The following is a 25,565-nucleotide window of genomic DNA, read 5'->3' as shown; positions in this document are numbered from 1 at the left end:
GGGAAGAAGGGGATTTTGTTTACTTACCGTAAATTCCTTTTCTTCTAGCTCCTATTGGGAGACCCAGACAATTGGGTGTATAGCTTCTGCCTCCGGAGGCCACACAAAGTACTACACTTTAAAAAGTGTAACCCCTCCCCTCTGCCTATACACCCTCCCGTGCATCACGGGCTCCTCAGTTTTGGTGCAAAAGCAGGAAGGAGGAAACTTATAAATTGGTCTAAGGTAAATTCAATCCGAAGGATGTTCGGAGAACTGAAACCATGAACCAAAAGAACAATTGAACATGAACAACATGTGTACACAAAAGAACAACCAGCCCGAAGGGAACAGGGGCGGGTGCTGGGTCTCCCAATAGGAGCTAGAAGAAAAGGAATTTACGGTAAGTAAACAAAATTCCCTTCTTCTTTGTCGCTCCATTGGGAGACCCAGACAATTGGGACGTCCAAAAGCAGTCCCTGGGTGGGTAAAAGAATACCTCGATAAAAAAAAAAAGAGTCGAAAACGACCCCCTCTTACAGGTGGGTGGGCGCCTGAAGGACTAGCCTACCTAGACTGGCGTCTGCCGAAGCATAGGTATGCACCTGATAGTGTTTCGTGAAAGTGTGCAGGCTAGACCAGGTAGCTGCCTGACACACCTGCTGAGCCGTAGCCCGGTGCCGCAATGCCCAGGACGCACCCACGGCTCTGGTAGAATGGGCTTTCAGCCCCAAAGGAAGCGGAAGCCCAGAAGAACGGTAGGCTTCAAGAATCGGTTCTTTGATCCACCGAGCCAAAGTTGACTTGGAAGCCTGCGATCCCTTACGCTGGCCAGCGACAAGGACAAAGAGGGCATCTGAACGGCGCAAGGGCGCCGTGCGAGACAAGTAGAGCCGGAGTGCTCTCACCAGATCTAATGAGTGCAAATCCTTTTCACATTGGTGAATTGGATGAGGGCAAAATGAAGGTAAGGAGATATCCTGATTAAGATGAAAAGGGGATACCACCTTAGGGAGAAATTCCGGGACCGGACGTAGAACCACCTTATCCTGGTGAAAAACCAGGAAGGGGGCTTTGCATGACAGCGCTGCCAGCTCCGACACTCTACGGAGCGATGTAACTGCCACTAGAAATGCCACCTTCTGCGAAAGACGTGATAAAGAGACATCCCGCAGCGGCTCGAAAGGTGGTTTCTGAAGAGCCGTTAGCACCCTGTTAAGGTCCCAGGGTTCCAGCGGACGCTTGTAAGGTGGGACTATGTGGCAAACTCCCTGCAGGAACGTGCGGACCTGCGGAAGCCGGGCTAGACGCTTTTGAAAAAATATGGATAGCGCCGATACTTGTCCCTTGAGAGAGCCGAGAGACAAACCCTTGTCCATTCCGGATTGAAGGAATGAAAGAAAAGTGGGTAAGGCAAAGGGCCAGGGAGAAAAACCATTATCAGAGCACCAGGATAAGAAGATCCTCCAAGACCTGTGATAGATCTTGGCGGACGTTGGTTTCCTGGCCTGTCTCATAGTGGCAATGACATCTTGAGATAACCCTGAGGACGCTAGGAGCCAGGACTCAATGGCCACACAGTCAGGTTGAGGGCCGCAGAATTCAGATGGGAAAACGGCCCTTGTGACAGCAAGTCTGTACGGTCTGGGAGCGCCCACGGTTGACCCACCGTGAGATGCCACAGATCCGGGTACCACGACCGCCTCGGCCAATCTGGGGCGACGAGAATGGCGCGACGACAGTCGGACCTGATTTTGCGCAGCACTCTGGGCAGCATCGCCAGAGGAGGAAACACATAGGGCAGTCGAAACTGCGACCAATCCTGAACTAATGCGTCCGCCGCCAGAGCTCTGTGATCTTGAGACCGGGCCATGAATGCCGGGACTTTGTTGTTGTGCCGTGACGCCATGAGATCGACGTCCGGCGTTCCCCAGCGGCGACAGATCTCTCGAAACACGTCTGGGTGAAGAGACCATTCCCCCACGTCCATGCCCTGTCGACTGAGAAAATCTGCTTCCCAGTTTTCTACGCCCGGGATGTGAACTGCGGAGATGGTGGAAGCTGTGGCTTCCACCCACTGCAGAATCCGTCGGACTTCCTGGAAGGCTTGACGACTGCGAGTGCCGCCTTGGTGGTTGATGTATGCGACGGCAGTGGCGTTGTCCGACTGGATCCGGATCTGCCTGCCCTCCAGCCACCGATGAAAGGCCAATAGGGCTAGATACACTGCCCTTATCTCCAGAATATTGATCTGAAGGAATGACTCTATCGGAGTCCAGGTTCCCTGAGCCCTGTGGTGCAGAAAAACCGCCCCCCACCCTGACAGGCTCGCGTCCGTGGTGACCACAGCCTAGGTTGGGGGTAGGAAGGATTTTCCCTGCGACAGAGAGTTGGGAAGGAGCCACCACTGAAGTGACGTCTTGGTTGCAAGGGAAAGAGAGACGTTCCTGTCGAGGGAAGTCGACCTCCTGTCCCAATTGCGGAGAATGTCCCACTGGAGTGGTTGCAGATGGAATTGCGCGAAGGGCACTGCCTCCATCGCTGCCACCATCTTCTAAGTAGGGAATCACCGAGTGGCCCTGAGAATGCAGGACCGCCACAACAGATGCCATGACCTTGGTGAACACCCTTGGGGCTGTCGCCAGGCCGAAAGGCAAAGCCACGAACTGAAGGTGTTCGTCCCCGATAGCGAAACGCAGAAAGCGTTGATGTTCGGGTGCGATCGGCACATGGAGATAAGCATCCCTGATGTCGATCGATGCTAGGAAGTGTCCTTGTGACATTGAAGCGATGACCGAGCGGAGAGATTCCATCCGAAACCGTCTGGTGCTCACATGTCTGTTGAGCAGTTTGAGGTCCAGAACGGGACGGAACGAGCCGTCCTTCTTTGGCACCACAAACAAGTTGGAGTAAAAGCCGCGACCATGTTCCTGAGGGGGAACAGGGATCACAACTCCTTCTGTCTTCAGAGCGTTCACCGCCTGAAAAAGTGCATCGGCTCGCTCGGGGGGCGGCGATGTTCTGAAGAAACGAGCCGGGGGACGAGAGCTGAACTCTATCCTGTAACCGTGAGACAGAATGTCTCTCACCCATCGGTCTTGAACATGTGGCCACCAGGCGTCGCAAAAGCGGGAGAGCCTGCCACCGACCGAGGATGCGGTTCGGGGATGCCGAGAGTCATGAGGAGGCCGCCTTGGAAGCAGTGCCTCCTGCGGCCTTTTGGGGGCGTGACTTGGACCGCCACGCATAGGAGTTCCTCTGGCCTTTCTCCGGCCTGTTGGACGAAGAGGTTTGGGGCTTGGCGGAGGGACGAAAGGACCGAAACCTCGATTGTATTTTCCGTTGCTGAGGTCTCTTCGGTTTGGACTGGGGTAAGGAGGAGTCCTTTCCCTTGGATTCCTTAATAATCTCATCCAATCGGTCGCCAAACAAACGGTCGCCAGAAAACGGCAAACTGGTTAAGAACCTCTTGGAAGCCGAGTCTGCTTTCCATTCGCGCAGCCACATGGCCCTGCGGACTGCCACAGAGTTAGCGGATGCCACAGCTGTACGGCTAGCAGAGTCTAGGACTGCGTTCATGGCGTAGGAAAAAAAAGCTGACGCTTGAGAAGTCAAAGACACAACTTGCGGAGCAGAATTGCGTGTGACAGCATTAATCTCAGCCAGACAAGCTGAGATAGCTTGGAGTGCCCACACGGCTGCAAAGGCCGGGGCAAAAGACGCGCCCGTGGCCTCATAGATGGACTTCACCAGGAGTTCTATCTGCCTGTCAGTGGCATCTTTTAGAGATGAGCCATCTGCAACCGATACCACAGATCTAGCCGCCAATCTGGAGACTGGGGGATCCACCTTGGGACATTGAGCCCAACCCTTAACTACGTCAGAGGGGAAGGGGTAACGTGTGTCAGTAAGGCACTTAGTAAAGCGCTTGTCCGGAACTGCTTTGGGCTTCTGGACAGCATCTCTGAAGTTAAAGTGATCGAAAAAACGCACTCCGCGTACGTTTAGGGAACCGAAACTGGTGTTTCTCCTGCTGAGAAGTCGACTCCTCTACAGGTGGCGGCGGGGGAGATATATCTAACACCTGGTTTATGGACGAGATAAGGTCATTTACTATGGCGTCCCCTTCAGGTGTATCAAGATTGAGAGCAACGTCAGGTTCAGAGCCCTGAGCTGCGACGTCCGCCTCGTCCTCCAGAGAGTCCTCAAGCTGGGAACCCGAGCAGCGTGAAGAAGTCGGGGAAGATTCCCAGCGGGCCTGCTTAGCCGGTCTGGGACTGTGGTCCGGGCCGGAGTCCTCCACATGAGACCTAGGGCCCCCCCTGGGAACGTGCTGCGGCGCGGACAGAGAGGGGCCTGGAGGCGAAGATCCAACAGGGCCCGGGGCCTGTGGAAGGAGCGGTCTGGACTGCAAAGCTTCAAGCAGCTTGGCAGACCATTTGTCCATAGACTGAGCCATGGATTGTGAGAGTGATTCAGATAGTTTTTCAGCAAAAACTGCAAACTCTGTCCCTGCCGCCTGGACAGGGGGAGCAAGGGGTTCTACCTGAGCCGAGGGGCCCACTAGTGACCGAGGCTCCGGCTGAGCAAGCAAAACAGGAGTTGAGCATTGCTCACAGTGTGGGTAGGTGGAACCCGCAGGCAACCTAGCCGCACAAGAGGTACAGGACGCAAAATAACCCTGTGCCTTGGCACCCTTGCTCCTTGTGGACGACATGCTGTTGTCTCCTAGGAGAGTGATCACTGAGGGTATATGGGAAAGGGTATACAGCCCGGCCAAACAGAAATATATATAAATATATATATCGTATCTATTCCGGCACCCTAAGGGGACCAGCACCGGGTGACCGGTGTGGCTTACCGACCGCTAAAAAGCGGAGTGTGTGTCCTCCAGATTCCCTGCCTTAGGTCTCCCAGCGTTGCAGAGCTCTTTCCTGGAAATCCTCCACAGGCAGAATGCCAAAAAAATGGCTGCCGGAGCTCTCTGGGGAGGAGTGGGGCCGTGGGCGGCGCTAGAAAAGTGCGGGAATCTGGAGTCCCCACAGTGATCAGTGAGGGGGGAGGAGACATACAGGATGCTCCGGCCCTCACAACCGACGTCAGGTCGGCAGTCCCGCCCTTACCCCTGATAGACAGGCCCGGGGGCGGGAGTTTTGCTACTAGGCCGCAATTGAAGCCGGGGACTAAATTTAAGACCGCGGCCGACAAACAGGCGCGGTCGGCGCGGAAGTCCGCCGGCCGTCACAAATAAGCAGCTGCTGCAGCGTCCGGGATGAAGGCGCTCCATGCACATCCCCCATGGGGATACAGAGTACCTTAGTGATGCAGGGCCCGGTCCCTGAGGATAAATCAGCTCCTAACCGACAGATTCCCACAGGGGCTGCGGAGGGAGCACGGTCACAGTGACTGGATGACCGCTCAGGATCCCACTTCTCCCAGAGCCGCTAAGGGATGGTGAAGGAGACGGCATGAGGCTCCGGCCTTTGTACCCGCAATGGGTACCTCAACCTTAACAGCACCGCCGACGTAGTGGGGTGAGAAGGGAACATGCCGGGGGCCCCGTGGGGGCCCACTTTTCTTCCAACCGATGCATGAGTGGATGTGTGCCTCCTTCCACACAAAGCATAAAACTGAGGAGCCCGTGATGCACGGGAGGGTGTATAGGCAGAGGGGAGGGGTTACACTTTTTAAAGTGTAATACTTTGTGTGGCCTCCGGAGGCAGAAGCTATACACCCAATTGTCTGGGTCTCCCAATGGAGCGACAAAGAAATGGGCTGCATGGTCGCGTCGCCAGAAGAAAGCCATTACTGCATATATGCCACAAAGTATCTCGCCTACAATATGCCAAAACAACACAGAGACAATTCTCCACACGTCTGGAACAAGGTAATTTGGAGTGAGACCAAAATCGAACTTTTTGGCCACAACCATAAACATTACATTTGGAGAGGTGTCTTCAAGGCCTATGATGAAAGGAACACTGTTCCTACTGTAAAGCACGGAGGTGTATCGCTGATGATGTGGGGATGTGTGAGCTACAAAGGCACAGGAAACTTGGTCAAAGTTGATGGAAAAGAAGGGAATTTTGTATACTTACCGTAAATTCCTTTTCTTCTAGCTCCAATTGGGAGACCCAGACAATTGGGTGTATAGCTTCTGCCTCCGGAGGCCACACAAAGTATTACACTTAAAAGTGTAAAGCCCCTCCCCTTCTGCCTATACACCCCCCGTGCCTCACGGGCTCCTCAGTTTTGGTGCAAAAGCAAGAAGGAGGAAAAGTTATAAATTGGTTTAAAGTAAATTCAATCCGAAGAAATTTCGGAGAACTGAAACCATTGAACATGAACAACATGTGTACACAAAGAACAACAGCCCGAAGGGAACAGGGGCGGGTGCTGGGTCTCCCAATTGGAGCTAGAAGAAAAGGAATTTACGGTAAGTAAACAAAATTTCCTTCTTCTTTGTCGCTCCATTGGGAGACCCAGACAATTGGGACGTCCAAAAGCAGTCCCTGGGTGGGTAAAGTAAAACCTCGAAATAGAGCCGTAAAACGGCCCCTTCCTACAGGTGGACAACCGCCGCCTGAAGGACTTGCCTACCTAGGCTGGCATCTGCCGAAGCATAGGTATGCACCTGATAGTGTTTCGTGAAAGTGTGCAGGCTCGACCAGGTAGCTGCCTGACACACCTGCTGAGCCGTAGCCTGGTGCCGCAAGGCCCAGGACGCACCCACGGCTCTGGTAGAATGGGCCCTCAGCCCTGAGGGAACCGGAAGCCCAGAAGATCGGTAGGCTTCGAGAATAGGTTCCTTGATCCACCGAGCCAGGGTTGATTTGGAAGCCTGTGACCCTTTACGCTGGCCAGCGACAAGGACAAAGAGTGCATCCGAGCGGCGCAGGGGCGCCGTACGAGAAATGTAGAGTCTGAGTGCTCTCACCAGATCTAACAAGTGCAAATCCCTTTCACATTGGTGAACTGGATGAGGACAAAAAGAGGGTAAGGAGATATCCTGATTGAGATGAAAGGGGGATACCACCTTAGGGAGAAATTCCGGAACCGGACGCAGAACCACCTTGTCCTGGTGAAACACCAGGAAAGGGGCTTTGCATGACAGCGCTGCTAGCTCAGACACTCTCCGAAGTGATGTGACTGCTACTAGGAAGGCCACTTTCTGCGAAAGGCGTGAGAGAGGAATATCCCTCATTGGCTCGAAAGGTGGTTTCTGAAGAGCCATCAGCACCCTGTTCAGATCCCAGGGTTCTAACGGCCGCTTGTAAGGAGGGGCTATGTGACAAACCCCCTGCAGGAACGTGCGGACCTGTGGAAGTCTGGCTAGGCGCTTCAGAAAGAACACAGAGAGCGCTGAGACTTGTCCCTTAAGGGAGCCGAGCGACAAACCTTTTTCCAATCCGGATTGAAGGAAAGAAAGAAAAGTGGGCAAGGCAAATGGCCAGGGAGAAAAACCCTGATCAGAGCACCAAGATAAGAATATCCTCCACGTCCTGTGGTAGATCTTGGCGGACGTTGGTTTCCTAGCCTGTCTCATAGTGGCAATGACCTCTTGAGATAACCCTGAAGACGCTAGGATCCAGGACTCAATGGCCACACAGTCAGGTTGAGGGCCGCAGAATTCAGATGGAAAAACGGTCCTTGAGACAGCAAGTCTGGTCGGTCTGGTAGTGCCCACGGTTGGCCCACCGTGAGATGCCACAGATCCGGGTACCACGACCTCCTCGGCCAGTCTGGAGCGACGAGGATGGCGCGGCGGCAGTCGGACCTGATCTTGCGTAACACTCTGGGCAACAGTGCCAGAGTAGGAAACACATAAGGGAGTTGAAACTGCGACCAATCCTGAACTAAAGCGTCTGCCGCCAGAGCTCTGTGATCTTGAGACCGTGCCATGAATGTCGGGACCTTGTGGTTGTGCCGGGACGCCATTAGGTCGACGTCCGGCATCCCCCAGCGGCAACAGATCTCCTGAAACACGTCCGGGTGAAGGGACCATTCCCCTGCGTCCATGCCCTGGCAACTGAGAAAGTCTGCTTCCCAGTTTTCTACGCCCGGGATGTGAACTGCGGATATGGTGGAGGCTGTGGCTTCCACCCATAGCAGAATCCGCCGGACTTCCTGGAAGGCTTGCCGACTGCGTGTTCCGCCTTGGTGGTTGATGTAAGCCACCGCTGTGGAGTTGTCCGACTGAATTCGGATCTGCTTGCCTTCCAGCCACGGCTGGAACGCCTTTAGGGCAAGATACACTGCCCTTATCTCCAGAACATTGATCTGAAGGGAGGACTCTGGCTGAGTCCAAGTACCCTGAGCCCTGTGGTGGAGAAAGACCGCTCCCCACCCTGACAGGCTCGCGTCCGTCGTGACCACAGCCCAGGATGGGGGCAGGAAGGATTTCCCCTTCGACAGAGAAGTGGGAAGAAGCCACCACTGAAGGGAAGCCTTGGCTGCCCGAGACAGGGAGACGTTCCTGTCGAGGGACGTCGACTTCCTGTCCCATTTGCGGAGAATGTCCCATTGAAGTGGACGCAGATGAAACTGCGCAAAAGGAACTGCCTCCATTGCTGCTACCATCTTCCCTAGGAAGTGCATGAGGCGCCGCAAGGGGTGTGACTGGCCTTGAAGGAGAGATTGCACCCCTGTCTGCAGTGAACGCTGTTTGTCCAGTGGAAGTTTCACTATCGCTGAGAGAGTATGAAACTCCATGCCAAGATATGTCAGTGATTGGGCCGGTGTCAGATTTGACTTTGGAAAATTGATAATCCATCCGAAACTCTGGAGAGTCTCTAGAGCAATGCTCAGGCTGTGTTGGCATGCCACTTGAGAGGGTGCCTTGACAAGCAGATCGTCTAAGTAAGGGATCACCGAGTGTCCCTGAGAGTGCAGAACTGCTACTACTGTTGCCATGACCTTGGTGAAGACCCGTGGGGCTGTCGCCAAGCCGAAAGGCAGTGCCACGAACTGAAGGTGTTCGTCCCCTATGGCGAAACGCAGGAAGCGCTGATGCTCTGGAGCAATCGGTACGTGGAGATAAGCATCTTTGATGTCGATTGATGCTAGAAAATCTCCTTGGGACATTGAGGAGATGACGGAGCGGAGCGATTCCATCCGGAACCGCCTGGTTTTTACATGTTTGTTGAGCAGTTTTAGGTCCAGAACAGGACGGAAGGATCCGTCCTTTTTCGGCACCACGAACAAGTTGGAGTAAAAACCGTGACCCTGTTGCTGAAAAGGAACAGGGATCACCACTCCTTCTGCCTTCAGAGTGCACACCGCCTGAAGAAGAGCATCGGCTCGCTCGGGGGGCGGCGATGTTCTGAAGAACCGAGTCGGAGGACGAGAGTTGAACTCTATCCTGTAACCGTGAGACAGAATGTCTCTCACCCAACGGTCTTTTACCTGTGGCAGCCAGGCGTCGCAAAAGCGGGAAAGCCTGCCACCGACCGAGGATGCGGTTTGGGGAGGCCGAAAGTCATGAGGAGGCCGCTTTGGGAGCGGTTCCCCCGGCGGTCTTTTTAGGACGTGACTTAGACCGCCATGAATCGGAGTTCCTCTGATCCTTCTGAGGCCTTTTGGACGAGGAGAATTGAGACCTGCCCGCGGACCGAAAGGACCGAAACCTCAATTGTACCTTCCGTGGTTGAGGTCTGTTTGGTTTGGACTGGGGTAAGGATGAGTCCTTTCCCTTGGATTGTTTAATGATTTCATCCAATCGCTCACCAAACAGACGGTCGCCAGAAAATGGCAAACCGGTTAAGAACTTTTTGGAAGCAGAGTCTGCCTTCCATTCACGTAGCCACATGGCCCTGCGGACTGCCACCGAATTGGCGGATGCTACCGCCGTACGGCTCGCAGAGTCCAGGACAGCATTAATGGCGTAGGACGCAAACGCCGACGCCTGAGAGGTTAAGGACACCACTTGCGGAGCAGACGTACGTGTGACTGCATTAATCTGCGCATGACAAGCTGAGATAGCTTGGAGTGCCCATACGGCTGCGAATGCTGGAGCAAAAGACGCGCCGATAGCTTCATAGATGGATTTCAACCAGAGCTCCATCTGTCTGTCAGTGGCATCTTTGAGTGAAGCCCCATCTTCCACTGCAACTATGGATCTAGCCGCCAGTCTGGAGACTGGAGGATCCACCTTGGGACACTGAGCCCAGCCCTTGACAACGTCAGGGGGGAAGGGATAACGTGTATCCTTAAGGCGCTTGGAAAAACGCTTATCTGGACAAGCTCGGTGTTTCTGGACTGCCTCTCTGAAGTCAGAGTGATCCAGAAACGTACTCAATGTACGCTTGGGAAACCTGAAACGGAATTTCTCCTGCTGAGAAGCTGACTCCTCAATTGGAGGAGCTGGGGGAGAAATATCCAACACCTGATTGATGGTCGCTATAAGGTCATTCACTATGGCGTCACCTTCAGGCGTATCAAGGTTGAGAGCGGCATCAGGATCAGAATCCTGATCTGCTACCTCCGCTTCATCATCCAGAGAGTCCTCCTGCTGAGACTCCGAACAGTGTGATGAGGTCGAGGGAATTTCCCAGCGAGCCCGTTTAGGTGGCCTGGGACTGCGGTCCGTGTCAGAGACCTCACCCTGGGACCTATGGGTCACCCCAGGAGCACTTTGCTGCTCCAACTGAGGGGGGCCTGGGGTCAATGATTCAACAGTGCCCGTGGCCTGAGTCACCGGTCTGGACTGTAAGGCTTCTAGTATCTTAGCAGACCATTTATCCATACTCTCAGACAGTTTGTCAGCAAATACTGCAAACTCCGTCCCTGTCACCTGGACAGTGGTAGCAGGTGGTTCCACCTGGGCCACCAGTAGCAGAGGCTCCGGCTGAGTAAGTGCCACAGGGGCCGAGCATTGCACACAATGAGGATCGGTGGAACCTGCCGGTAGTATAGCCGCACATGAGGTACAGGTTGCAAAGTAAGCCTGTGCTTTGGCACCCTTGCTTTTTGCGGACGACATGCTGTTGTCTCCTCTGAGTACAATCCAGGAGGGTATATAGCCAAAAATCAACAGTGCGACCGTACAGTGTAAATGTATAGCATATAAGCATATATATATATGTACACTTCGGCACTCAGTGGGGCCAGCACCCAGGTGCTGCTTACCGACCGCTCAAAGCGGTTGTGTGATCACCAGATTCCCTGCCTGGGCCTCCCAGAGCCGTGTTGTCTCTCCTCTCCAGCGTCAGAAGTGCTGACAGGAATGGCTGCCGGCGTTCTGTGGGGAGGAGGGGGCCGTGGGCGTGCCCTAGAAAGTGCGGGAATCTGATGCCCCACTGAGCTGAGTGAGGGGGGAGGAGGATACAGAGTATGCTCCAGCCCTCAGCGCTGACGTCCTGTACAGCGTCCCGCCCTTCCCCTGACTGGCAGGCCTGGGGGCGGGAATATGCGATACTAGGCCGCAAAAGCCGGGGACTAAAGTTATAAGCGCGGCCGGCAAATAAGCGCGGCCGGCGCGGTAGTCCCCGGCGCACTAACACACCCAGCAGTGCTGCAGTATGTATGGCACAAGCGCTCCATGCGCGGTCCCCCAGGGGGACACAGAGTACCTCACAGTAGCAGGGCCTTGTCCCTGACGATACCCGGCTCCTGTCCAGCAGATTCCCCAGGGGCTGCGGAGGGAGCACGGTCTCAGTGCCTGGAGACCGATTAGGATCCCACTTCACCCAGAGCCCATTAAGGGATGGGGAAGGAAAACAGCATGTGGCTCCTGCCTGTGTACCCGCAATGGGTACCTCAACCTTAACAGCACCGCCGACCAGAGTGGGGTGAGAAGGGAGCATGCTGGGGGCCCTGTTATGGGCCCTCTTTTCTTCCATCCGACCTAGTCAGCAGCTGCTGCTGACCAAGATGTGGAGCTATGCGTGGATGTCAGCCTCCTTCGCACAAAGCATAAAAACTGAGGAGCCCGTGAGGCATGGGGGGTGTATAGGCAGAAGGGGAGGGGCTTTACACTTTTAAGTGTAATACTTTGTGTGGCCTCCGGAGGAAGAAGCTATACACCCAATTGTCTGGGTCTCCCAATGGAGCGACAAAGAAATGAATGTAGCACGTTAGCAGCAAATACTGGAGACAAATTTGAACTCATCAGCCCGGAAGCTGCCCACGGGACGTACTTGGACTTCCAACATGACAACGATCCAAAACACAAGGCCACCTCGACCTGTCATTGGCTACAGCAGAACAAAGTGAAGGTTCTGGAGTGGCCATCTCAGTCTCCTGACCTCAATATCATTGAGCCACTCTGGGGAGAACTCAAGCGCGTAGTTCATGCGAGAAAGCCCAGGAATTTACAGAAACTGAGGCTTTTGCCAAGAAGAATAGGAGGTTTTACCATCTGAGAAAATAAAGAGCCTCATCCACAACTACCACAAAAGACTTCAAGCTGTCATTGATGTTTGAGTGTACATACATTATTATTATTAATTCTTTGTATTAAGAACTGGGGTATGTGAACTTTTGATCAGGGTCATTTGGATGTTTTTGGTTGTCATTATGATTTAAAAAGAGAAAACACAGTATCTTGACAATAAATTGCTTCACCCAACCACTAACCATGAGTGGGAAAAAGTATTTTATGTTATCATATTCTCTGAAGAAAGGCCAAGAAAGCAAAAAATCTGCTGGGGCATGTAAACTTTTGAGTACAACTGTATAAGAGAGGGGTCAGGGGACTTAGATTTGATGCACCACCTCGGTGGTGCAATAAAAACGATCACTCAAGTGGTGTTTAAAAGAAATTGTCAAGGATTTAAGAAAAAAAATGGTTAAGATCTAGAAATGTGTTACCATAATAAAACAACCATTACTAAACAATTCCAGTCGGTTTCCACAAGAACTTCACAGAAATTGTCACTTCCACCATTCACATGACTTCTGCAGCCAATCAATGACCTCGGTATTGGATGTGATGTCCTCCCTAGAGGATCAGCGAGCACCACTACCACTAGAAAACTGATAATGGGGCGCAACAGTCATTTAAAAAAAGTAGCAGACAAGAATTCACTCACAGTACACAGAATATGAACAATGAAATGAAAAAAATGCTGTCTCTGTAGCCCATATCTTACTTTGTTTCAGGCCCCCATAAACATTGACCAATGTTGGGCAAATCCGCCAATAGGGACCAGCTAGGACAACAATTTAATGAGTATGGACCCCCAATTCTCTTCCAGCAGATGATGTTAGGGGACAGAAGAATCCGGCATGTCCAATTGCAAACTGCCTATCCTTTTGTGCTCCCTGAGATTAGCTGCCAGACATCAGGCAGAGCGAGCGCTCCTATGTATGCGAGAGTCGGGCGAAATAGCTGCCGGCTGAATAATCGCCTGGATCACCGTTTAGCCAAAAACTATCTAATATATATCGAGGGCTTTAGATTCCACAACACAGCGAATGCCATCATTTCTGCAGACAGTTGTTAAATAGCCCCCACAGACACTGAAATTGCTGGTAAAAGAAATCCATATAAAGAGGAGTACTGTCTTTAACCCCTTCAGCCCCCGGGCACTTTCCGTTTTTGCGTTTTTGTTTTTTGCCCCCCTTCTTCCGAGAGGCGTAACTTTTTTATTTTTCCATCAATCTTGCCATATGGCTTGTTTTTTGCGGGACGAGTTGTACTTTTAAATTAAATCATAAGTTTTACCATATAGTGTACTGGAAAACGGCAAAAAAATTCCAAGTGCGGAAAAATTGCAAAAAAAGTGGGATTGTACAATAGTTTTTGGGATATTTTATTCACCGTGTTCACTATATGGTAAAACTGATGTGTGGGTATGATGCCTCAGGTCGGTGCGAGTTTATAGACACCAAACATGTATAGGTTTACTTGTATCTAAGGGGTTAAAAAAAATTCACAAGCTTGTCCGAAAAACGTGGCGCACGTTTTGCGCCATTTTCCAAAACCCGTAGCGTTCTCATTTTTCAGGATCTGAGGCTCAGTGATGGCTTATTTTTTGCGTCTCGACCTGACGTTCTTAACGGTACCATTTTTGCGCAGATGCTACGTTTTGATCGCCTGTTATTGCATTTTGCGCAAAATTAGCGGCGACCAAAAAACGTAATTTTGGCGTTTGGAATTTTTTTGCCGCTACGCCGTTTACTGATCAGATTCATTGATTTTATATTTTGATAGATCGGGCATTTCTGAACGTGGCGATACCAAATATGTGTGTATTTTTTATTTTTTTAACCCTTTAATTCTCAATGGGGTGAAAGGGGGGTGATTTGAACTTTTAGGTTTTTTTATTTTTTTTAATTTTTTAAAACTTTTTTTTTTACTTTTTTTTTATTTTACTAGTCCCCCTAGGGGGCTATTGCGATCAGCAATCCGATCGCTCTGCACTATCTGCAGATCTCAGCTACAGAGCTGAGAACTGCAGATTTGCTGCTTCACTTTCAATGCCGGCTGTATTCCGGCATTGAGAGGAAGTGACTCATGTTAGCCACAGGCATCATCACATGACCCTGTGCTACCATGGCAACCGCCGAAAGTCACGTGATCATGTCACGTGACTTCCGGCGGGGGCGGGGTAAGTCACTGTCATGGCGGCGCCCAAATACATATCGCTGCCAAGACTTTGGCAGCGAAATGTAAGGGGTTAATGGCCGCGGGTGGAATCGATTCCACCCGCGGCTAGCAGGCACACATATCAGCTGTTGATAACAGCTGATATGTGCGCGTCTCGCCGCCGCCTGCCGGCGGCAGGGGGCGGGGCTTTCCGGCACACGATCCATGACGTATCTAGTACGTCATGGGTCGTTAAGGGGTTAAAGGCATCTTCCATGCTTCTGAATGATTAGAATTGATGTGGTGCCCTCCTTTTTATTTATTGTGGCAGCAATCTTGGGCTACAGAAACAGCTACTAACCCCAGGACACTCACCAGGAGCATTTTTACAGGCAGCAGATATATGAGAATCATCCTTTTATTTTTCTGGCAGGAACGGAGACAGCGCCTAAAGGCAAATGACAGATATTCCTCAGCTGTGGGGACAAAAAAATGTAATAAAAGTTTAATATAATCATTTAGTATACAAGCCGATAAAAGGGTTACATTGGCTCCTCAGTATAACTATTCTGTCTCTTCCTTGTAGCAATGAATCAAACCGCTGTAATTATCAGTTCCTTAGATAACTGTATGATTTACTCACTCTACGGCTTCCACAGATAGCTCAACTCAGCCCAACGATGACTTGTAGGAAGACAAGGAGAAACGCTGTAGTTTTCTTCTAGAATCTTGTATTAAGTACAAAGTATAGGCAGGTGAAAAGGAATAATCTGTACAGGGTTGCAGACATGTCTCTTCAGCAATGATTTCTCTAGACTAACTGAAGGAGAAGGGAGGAGCATTCTATACAGAAGCCAACTAAGGCGGGCTTTGCACACAACGACATCGCAGGCCGATGCTGCGATGCCGAGTGCGATAGTGCCCGCCCCCGTCGCAGCAGCGATATGTGGTGATAGCTGGCGTAGCGAAAGTTATCGCTACGCCAGCTTCACACACACACTCACCTGCCGTGCGACGTCCCTGTGGCCGGCGACCCGCCTCCTTGTTAAGGGGGCGGGTCGTGCGGCGTCACTGCGACGTCACACGGCAGGCGGCCAATCAGAGCGGAGGGGCGGAGATGAGCAGGATGTAAACATCCTGCCCACCTCCTTCCTTCCGCATATCCTACGGAAGCCGCAGTGAGGCCGGTAGGAGACGTTCCTCGCTCCTGCGACTTCACACACAGCGATGTGTGCTGCCGCAGGAGCGAGGAACAACATCGGACCATTGCGTCAGCGTAATTATGGATTACGCCGACGCTGTACCGATGATACGATTACGACGCTTTTGCGCTCGTTAATCGTATCATCCAGCCTTTACACACTGCGATGTCGCATGCGATGCCGGAAGTGCGTCATTTTCAATTTGACCCCACCGACATCGCACCTGCGATGTCGCAGTGTGCAAAGTGCCCCTAAGGGAGGTACATAGGGACAAACTTCATACAGTCTAATCTACCTAGCAACAATAAAGGAATTTCCTGATAGGAGGAAAAATATGCAATGCAAGAATTATATACAACAGGTTGTTCCCATTCATGGAACACAACACTCCCCGTCTGAAATCATATGATTTCACAAGTCCTTCTACGACGTAAGGAGTCGATCCTGTCCCTCAATGTCACGAAACCTGTAACGAGATAAGAGACAACACAAAAAATGCAACGTAATGCACTGAATTCAAGTCCATGCTTTGTTGATGACGCATTGTCCTTGCGTAAAAAATGAAAAAGTAGAAAAATGTTAAACATGAATTCAAGTTCAACAAACCCATCTTCAGATTGGGGAAGCCGCAAACATGCCAACTCTTCCTCCAACCCAATAATCCAACGGAAAAGTTTTAATCCAAAGGAAAAGTTCAAGGTTCAATTGGACACGGACAGTTGTGTCTCCGTACAGCAGGGGTAAGAAAAGGTACGCTCCCCGCCGTGGCAGTGTCCAACGACAAAGTTAGTTCATGTAACGTCCTCCTTTGGTAAAAGTAGCACGAGTTCGGTGACTGGACGAATCACACACATGTGCCAGCCGTGGCATGTTGAAGACTTGTAGTTGGTGAAACAGTGAGCGACGTGAATAAGATGAGCTACGGCTCGTACCGCAGATGACCAACTTGTGAAGCGCTTGAAGCGATGAGGTCTCAACTTCTGTTTTGATGGTACTGAAGTGTAGCGAGCGGAGACGACCGGTCTCATTTCCTTGTCAGATTCTGGTTCCACCAGCTCGTACATGTTGCCGGCGTAGTTATCGCAGATCTCCTCGTATAAGATACTTGGAGGTGTCAGCCACATGTTGTCGCTGAGTTTGGATGCAGCAATGAGTCTCGTTCCTCGGTCAGCTGGATTTTGTTCGGTGGGAATGTGGTGCCACTGTTCAGCATGATCTCTGTCGAGGATGTTTTGCGTAATCTCGACAAAGCATTTCTCCATCTCTGGTTGTCTTTCCAAAGTGCGTTTTAGAGAGGAGGACCTTGCGGTTGCTTGCTGGGAGTTGTTTGGCAACCTTGGCCTTGGAGACCGAAAGGGTAATGGGGCTACCCAACTGTTAGAGTCATTTTGAGAGAACTCTTTATCCATAATCTTTATGAATTCTTTGTTTTCTCTCATCGGAGCCAATTTGTTGTCTTCGTTTGTAGACTCGAACGCTGTTGACCCGAAGTCATCATCCCAGAGATGATATGCATCCGCGCAGTCAGGAGGCTGCTGTCGCCACCTGGTGTCGCTCAGCCTCTCTTTCACCCCGTAGTGATGCGGACATGGTTGAAAGTGAGTGCCGCGACCGTTTGGGAGGATGTGCGTCTTGTAGGAGGAGATCGCGTCGGGACTCTTCCTTTTGCCTACGCAGACGTTTCCTATGATCACCCAGCCAAGGTCGTAGCGCTGAGCGAATGGTGCATCGTGTGGCCCGTTGATGTGTTGGCGTACTTTGTGTAGCCGGAGGATGTCCCTTCCAATCAGAATCAGGATTTTTGCACTATGATCAAGAGGTGGGATCTTGCTGGCGATAGTTCTCAGGTGAGGGTGGTGAAGAGCTGCCTCTGGTGTTGGAATCTCTTCCCGGTTAGCCGGTATCTGGTTGCACTCGACGAGTGTCGGTAGAGGTATCTCTACGGTATTTTCAAGAGATGTTACCACGAGACCACTGGCTCTTCTTCCGCAAGCTTCTGAGATGCCGCTGCAAGTACCTAGTGTGTAAGGGTAGGCAATTCCTTTTAAGTCGAACAAGTCGAAGAGTTCAGACCTGGCGAGTGACCTGTTGCTCTGGTCATCCAGGATGCTGTACACCCTCACAGCTCGTTCTGGGTGACCTTTGGGATATACCCTTACTAGGCATATTTTTGCACAAGACTTGTCCCAGAGATCTTCTCCGCAGACTGCGGTGCACGAGGAGGATACTGTGAGGTGGTTTGCAGCTTGGCCTGTACTCTCCCCGCCATGACTTGTGGTAGGAGAAGGTGTAGGTGCAGGATCAGGCTGAGATGGGTGGAGCGCTTGTACGTGATCCGTGCTGTCGCACTCCATGCACTTAATTGTAACCTTACAGTCCTTGGCAAGGTGTTCTGTAGAGGCACAACACCTATAACATACCCCAAACCCTTTCAAGAGTTCCTTTCGTTCTTGAAGGGGTTTCTTCCTGAAGCCAATGCACTTCTTCAGGGGGTGTGGCAGATTGTGAATTGGACACTGGCGGTTTGGATTTTCCGCCTTTCCGCCTTCATTGCCCTTGTCTGTTGCAGACGTTGGTGTAGGTGGTAGAACGTCGGTCTTTTTGACTGATACTGGGCCCCTACATTTCCTGTCATTTTGATGAGTGCTCTCATACCTGGGAGCTGGTGAAGTGGAGTCGGTGGGTTCTCCACAGGTGAAGCTGGGGTCTGCCTTACGTTCCGCGATGCCATTGATGAACTCACAGAAGTAGGAGAATGGAGGGAAGGAGACTTGGTGCTCTTTTTTATAATTTGTTCCTACCGTAGTCCACCTTTCCTGCACGTTGTAAGGTAACTTGGCGACTATGGGTTTCACCCCACGAGCGGTGTCCAGGTAGCTGAGGCCAGGTAGGTGTGTGTCTGTTATGGCCAGCTGGAGCTCGGACAGCAAGTCGCTGAGTTCCTGGTACTTTGAAGCATCCTTGCTAGATATTTTGGGAAGATCGTATAGTTGTTTCAGCAATGCATCTTCAATTGCTTCAGGACTGCCGAAGCCTTTCTCTAGCCTGTCCCATGCGGTTGCGAGACCAGTTGTTGGGTCGCTGATGTAGACGGATCTGAGTCTCTTGATTCTCTCAGTAGACCGTGGCCCTAGCCACCTGATTAGCAAGTCCAGCTCTTCAGCAGCTGTAATGCCGAGGTCACGCGTTGCGGTTTTGAAGGCACACTTCCACCCTCTGTAGTTTTCAGGCTGGTCGTCATACTTTGTGAGACCGGTGTTGGTGAGTTCTCGGCGGATCATGTACCTCGCAAAGTCGGACATGTCTGATCTTTCCGATAGTTGGGGCACATTTGCTGACTGCGTGATGCTGGTTGCGTGGTTCGTAGCTTCGTGGTTCGGGAACATGGGAAAGTACGGAGTGGCGTAGGCGTTTAGACCAGTGACCACCGGTTTGGTGTGTACAGTCTCTGTTGTATGCGGTCCTGGAACTACACAGTTGTTGGGAGTGTAGCGCCTTGCCGGCATGTTAGGTTGCATGTAGACATGGGCATACGGAGGTTGCTGATGCGCAGAGTGTGGCTGTGCATTGGAATATGAAGCTGGTTCAGGCTTAAAAGTCTGAGGTGCATTGGACTGACCTGGAAGGCTGGAAGCTGTAGGTGGATCAGTGTCTTGAGGCTCTGGAGTGTTAGCACTGACGGGAATGTTGATGGTAGTTGGCGGTTCGTCGGCTTGGCTCAGCGCGTAATCTCTTGTACGCTTAAGTGAGTCTTCTGTGTCGAGATCACACAAACTGGCGCTGCCTTCTTGGCTCCCACCCAGAGCTTGCTCAAAGACTTTTAGCCTTGCCATGGCTGCCACATGTTCACATTCCTTCTGAAGGGCTTCAATTTCTGCTTCCTTGCGTGCAGCTTCTGCTTCCTTGCGTGCAGATTCTGCTTTAATCTCTGCTTCCTTGCGTGCAGATTCTGCTTTAATCTCTGCTTCCTTGCGTGCAGATTCTGTTTTCATCTCTGCTTCTCTCTGGGCGAAGATGGCGTGTACTTTTGTTGTTTCTGCTTCAGCGCGCGCTTTTATGAGCTGCTCGCTGAGGGTTGAGTACCTTGATGAGCCTGATTTGAGTGAGTGCCTTGAGCTCTTAATGGACCTGGATTTGTAAGATGCCGCTCCTGACATTTGCGCAATTTTTGCTTTAGTCTCGCTTACAATGTCGCGCACGGTGCGGTCTCGTTCAGCATTAAGCTGTTGGAAGTCCTGTAGTTCTTTTTTAGACTCAGACGTATTTGCTCTCAGCAGGGTAGAGGAATATTTTTTACAAATCTCTTTGTAGGACTGGTATGCTGAGTACAGTTGTTCCAGGGCTCCCTCTGATGGTAGCTCATGAGCACCGGGCGCAGATAAAACAGTCACTTGTTTTTGCACTTTTTGCCACAATAATGCTGTCTGGGTAAATAGTTCACTTCTGGCTGTTTCTAGGTTCTCTTTAACCTTCCATGTTGGTTTGGTCAACCGCTTAGATCTTTCACTGTAATTTGAGTGTGAGACCATGTCTTCCTCTTGTTGCTTTAAAGCAGGTAGGGAAATTGTTCTCTTTGACTCCATCAGGAAGAGTGAATGCTGCTCTGCACTGGTTGTCAGGGAAACAATACAATGTTGCAATCTCTGCAGCCAGCAGCCTGTTTTGCAGGATGTATTTACTGAGTCTCTGGCTGCAATTTACAATTAGCTTATGGGAGATTCTTGGTTATAGCTGCACACAGTTCTGATAACAGGTTAATACTTTACATTGCACTTTGTCTGAAGCTGCTATAAAGTTTTATGCTGTGGCTTGTTATCAGCCCCTTGGGGTAATCCTTTCTCTGGATTGTATGCAGTATAGCACTCCTGGAAACAGGTTCTTTAGGGGTGCTTCACACACAGCGAGCTCGCTGCCGAGATCGCTGCTGAGTCACGCTTTTTGTGACGCAGCAGTGACCTCATTAGCGATCTCGCTGTGTGTGACACTGAGCAGCGATCTGGCCCCTGCTGCGAGATCGCTGCTCGTTACACACAGCCCTGGTTCGTTTTCTTCAAAGCCGCTCTCCTGCTGTGACACACAGATCGCTGTGTGTGACAGCAAGAGAGCGACAAATGAAGCGAGCAGGGAGCAGGAGCCGGCGTCTGACAGCTGAGGTAAGCTGTATCCAAGATAAACATCGGGTAACCAAGGTGGTTACCCGATATTTACCTTAGTTACCAGCCTCTGCAGCTCTCACGCTGCCTGTGCTGCCGGCTCCGGCTCTCTGCACATGTAGCTGCTGTACACATCGGGTTAATTAACCCGATGTGTACAGCAGCTAGGAGAGCAAGGAGCCAGCGCTAAGCAGTGTGCGCGGCTCCCTGCTCTCTGCACATGTAGCTGCATTACACATCGGGTTAATTAACCCGATGTGTACTGTAGCTAGGAGAGCAAGGAGCCAGCGCTCAGTGTGCGCGGCTCCCTGCTCCCTGCTCACACTGGTAACTAATGTAAACATCGGGTAACCATACCCGATGTTTACCTTAGTTACCAGTCTCCGCAGCTTCCAGACGGCGGCTCCGTGCAAGCGCAGCGTCGCTTGCACGTCGCTGCTGGCTGGGGGCTGGTCACTGGTCGCTGGTGAGATCTGCCTGTTTGACAGCTCACCAGCGACCATGTAGCGATGCAGCAGCGATCCTGACCAGGTCAGATCGCTGGTCGGATCGCTGCTGCATCGCTAAGTGTGAAGGTACCCTTACTGATATATGTATACTAATCCCGGTCACAGCTAATCCTTTTCACTATTCTGTCTCTTCCTTGTAGCAATGAATCAAACCGCTGTAATTATCAGTTCCTTAGATAACTGTATGATTTACTCACTCTACGGCTTCCACAGATAGCTCAACTCAGCCCAACGATGACTTGTAGGAAGACAAGGAGAAACGCTGTAGTTTTCTTCTAGAATCTTGTATTAAGTACAAAGTATAGGCAGGTGGAAAGGAATAATCTGTACAGGGTTGCAGACATGTCTCTTCAGCAATGATTTCTCTAGACTAACTGAAGGAGAAGGGAGGAGCATTCTATACAGAAGCCAACTAAGGGAGGTACATAGGGACAAACTTCATACAGTCTAATCTACATAGCAACAATAAAGGAATTTCCTGATAGGAGGAAAAATATGCAATGCAAGAATTATATACAACAGGTTGTTCCCATTCATGGAACACAACAATAACAGTCCTCAATTATTAGATTCACAACTGGCCTCTTCTTAAAGGGCTTGTACAGGACTTTTTCATTGATGAATAGGATAGGTCATCAATATTTGATAGTGGGGGTGCAACACCCGACATTGATTCAATTAGTGGGCGAATGTGCTGTATGCAGACACATCCACTATACAGTAGATGGAGGTGTGCGGATCCGGAACTGAGCACTTCTGGCCACCACTGGCACCCAAGTCGATTAGATATTAAAGATAGGCCATCAATATAAAAGTTCAAGAAAACCCCTTTAAAAAAAACCCGTACAGTACAGACCAAAAGTTTGGACACACCTTCTCATCTCTAGAACAACTATTAAGAGGAGACTTTGTGCAGCAGGCCTTCATGGTAAAATATCTGCTAGGAAACTACTGCTAAGGGCAGGCAACAAGCAGAAGAGACTTGTTTGGGCTAAAGAACACAAGGAATGGACATTAGACCAGTGGAAATCTGTGCTTTGGTCTGAGGAGTCCAAATTTGAGATCTTTGGATCCAACCACCGTGGATTTGTAGAAAAGGTGACCGGGTGGACTCTACATGCCTGGTTCCCACCGTGAAGCATGGAGGAGGTGGTGTGATGGTGTGGGGGTGCTTTGCTGGTGACACTGTTGGGGATTTATTCAAAATTGAAGGCATATAGAACCAGCATGCCTACCACAGCATCTTGCAGCGGTGTGCTATTCCATCCGGTTTGCGTTTAGTTGGACCATAATTTAATTTTCAACAGGACCCCAAACACACCTCCAGGCTGTGTAAGGGCTATTTGACTAAGAAGGAGAGTGATGGGGTGCTACGCCAGATGACCTGGTCTCCACAGTCACCAGACCTGAACCCAATTCAGATGGTTTGGGGTGAACTGGATCGCAGAGTGAAGGCAAAAGGGCCAACAAGTGCTAAGCATCTATGGGAACTTATACAAGACTGTTGGAAGACCAATTCCGGTGACTACCTCTTGAAGCTCATCAAGAGAATGCCAAGAGTGTGCAAAGCAGTAATCAAAGCAAAAGGTGGCTACTTTGAAGAACCTAGAATATATGAGATATTTTCAGTTGTTTCACACTTTTTTTTTTTTTGTAAGTATTTCATTCCACATGTTTTAATTCATAGTTTTGATGTCTTCAATGTGAATCTACAATTTTTAGAGTCATGAAAATAAAGAAAACTCTTTGAATAAGGAGGTGTGTCCAAACTTTTGGTCTGTACTGTACCCAAAGCTCCACAATATCCTCTTACACACTATGCGTCAAAGAAATATCAGTGTTGTATTTTTGTATTTTCACTTCTAAATAACGTACCTTTTTTAAACTCGCTGTCAAACATGGCTTTCCGACCAACATAGTATTTGTAAGTGACCTTTTGTGAAAGGGTATATTCTTCCTTGAAGTTGGAGCTTTCAATTGCTCTGATCAAGGGTTTGCATAAATGGAGTTTACTGATCTATTAATAAAAAAGAAGATGGATATGAAGTCATGCAGCCCCCATCGAATCCTTGATTAGGAGACAGAAGCCAACTACGTTTATCAGTTAGAACAACATTTTTGGGCATTTTACGAACTCCCTATAAAAAAAATGGTCTATGAGAAGAAAAAAAAAAAAAAAAAGAGAGAGAATGTCCCCACCAATCTCCTGATAATGAATGGTTAAAAATGGGGAAAATGCCTTTAAAGAGGAACTTTTACTTATTTTTTTAATTTAACCTGAGTACTTCCTCCAAATGCTGCTACTCCTTTTGTCTAAAACTGTTTTTCTTTTTATTCTGTGCCCCTCCATTCCAAAGTTATGCCCCCAGAAATAAAGGTGCAAACTCTATTTCCAACTGAGCGCATATCACAGAACTTCTCTATGGGCGTTTGCGTTTCTCCCTCTGCTGCTGGCCAATCAAAGCATGGCCACGCCCATAGAAGCTCTCTGTGATATACGCTCAGTATATTGAAGGGAAAATTTGTACTTTTATTTCCGGAATAACTTTGGAACAAAGGGGGATAGAAGAAGAAGAAAACCTGTTTCAGAATCAGTGGTGGCCACCAAATCAATGAGGCAGACAGTTTAAACAAAAAAAAAATCCAGGGAAAGTTCCTCTTAAAAAAACTTTTAGAAACTTACCTTAAAATAAATTTTGAAAAGCTGGTTGACCAGAAACAACATTCCCCACTTTTTTGAGTCCTCAAAAGCTGCACGGCTGTTGTGTAAAGCAAAACATAACAGCATAAACACAATGAAAACTAAGCAAAGTAATAGAAAAGATCATTGAAATATGTACATCTGTTGTCAAGGGAGGAAAAACAGGGAACTGGTCACCTGACGTCTATTGTCTAGTTAAGTGTTTTTCTAGGATTAAAGGGAATCTGTCGGCAGGTTTTTGTTATATAATCTGAGAGCAACATGATGTAGGGGCTGAGACCCTGATTCTAGCTGTGTCACTTACTGATCTCCTTTTAATACAATCATTTTTCTCTACTGCAGATCAATCATAAGCTTTGCGTTTCTCCGCCCAGTCTCAGTGATTGCAGCATCATCTAAATGGTTAAACAGTGGGCTCCATTTGCTGATGTTACAGGTAGATGTCAGTTGCATTCCACAGCTGTCATCTGCCACGTGTGGAGTAGGCTCCTATTCTGAGGATCCCAGCATAGATGAACAGTTACATCCATATATGCCAAGGGGTTAAGTAACGTATAAAATAGCCTGAAACCTTTTGGAAAACTGCATTAAAAAGTTGTCTTCTTAGGAGGCGGCCAGTATGCATAATAGTGCGATTGGAAATGTGGCTACATTAGCGAGTAGTTTTCTCAATTAGGTCCTTTTTTGGAAAGATTTCATTGCATGTTCTAACACAGAGCTTGCTATAAAGCCTAGCTGAATCTTAGGAGAATGGAACTTGGACTACATTTTATGAGGTTACTTCCAAGAAGGGCATACTCACGTATCACTAGCGCACACTCGGAAGCAGCTCATCAATAGTTCTGCAGCTTTTTCCAGCATATCTCCAATTTTTCCTTTCCCTTTTTTCACTAGCTGTTGGTCGGCCTAAAGATAAAATAGGAAGTTCAAAGATTAAAGGCGGATTTTAGCTTAAGCCTATAAAGCATTTTTTTCATAATTTATAGTGTGAAGTTATATGAGAAATCATTCCTCAAGGTCATTTTCTAGGACTCGTTATTGTTTACTTCCAGTGGATAAAGGCCACTTTACACGCAACGACATCGCTAACAAGAGGGGTCACGGAATTCGTGACGCACATCCGGCCTCGTTAGCGACGTTGTTGCGGGTGAAACGCAGGAACGACCGTTAACGATCAAAAATACTCACCATATTGTTGATCGTTGACACGTCGTTCTAATCACAAATATCGTTGCTGCTGCAGGTACAATGTTGTTCGTCGTTCCTGCGGCAGCACACATCGCTATGTGTGACACCGCAGGAACGAGGAACATCACCGTCTCTGCGGCCGCCGGCAATGAGGAAGGAAGGAGGTGGGCGGGATGTTACGGCCGCTCATCTCCACCCCTCGGCTTCAATTGGGCGGCCGCTTCGTGACACCGCTGTGACGTCGTATGAACCGCCCCCTTAGAAAGGAGGCGGTTCGCCGGCAACAACGACGTCGCTTGGCAG

General features: G+C 49.9%; 1 protein-coding gene across 1 annotated transcript in view; it reads right to left on the bottom strand.

Annotated features, from left to right (window-relative positions):
* The window catches only part of PCID2 (PCI domain containing 2), a 99,292-nt gene that overhangs the window by 16,825 nt on the left and 56,902 nt on the right, over positions 1–25,565 (bottom strand). Inside the window, exons 8-11 of the mRNA XM_075336646.1 lie at positions 24,877–24,980; positions 24,057–24,132; positions 23,249–23,390; positions 14,885–14,985 (exon numbers count right to left, since the gene is read on the bottom strand). Of these exons, the coding sequence (XP_075192761.1) occupies positions 14,885–14,985; positions 23,249–23,390; positions 24,057–24,132; positions 24,877–24,980 (423 nt within the window). The remainder of the gene's footprint in view (positions 1–14,884; positions 14,986–23,248; positions 23,391–24,056; positions 24,133–24,876; positions 24,981–25,565) is intronic.

This window comes from Anomaloglossus baeobatrachus, chromosome 2 (assembly GCF_048569485.1).
Source record: "Anomaloglossus baeobatrachus isolate aAnoBae1 chromosome 2, aAnoBae1.hap1, whole genome shotgun sequence".
NCBI classification, from domain to species: Eukaryota; Metazoa; Chordata; class Amphibia; order Anura; family Aromobatidae; genus Anomaloglossus; species Anomaloglossus baeobatrachus.
The sequence above is the reverse complement of the archived record's forward strand: the minus strand, read 5'-3'. Positions and strand labels throughout refer to the sequence as shown.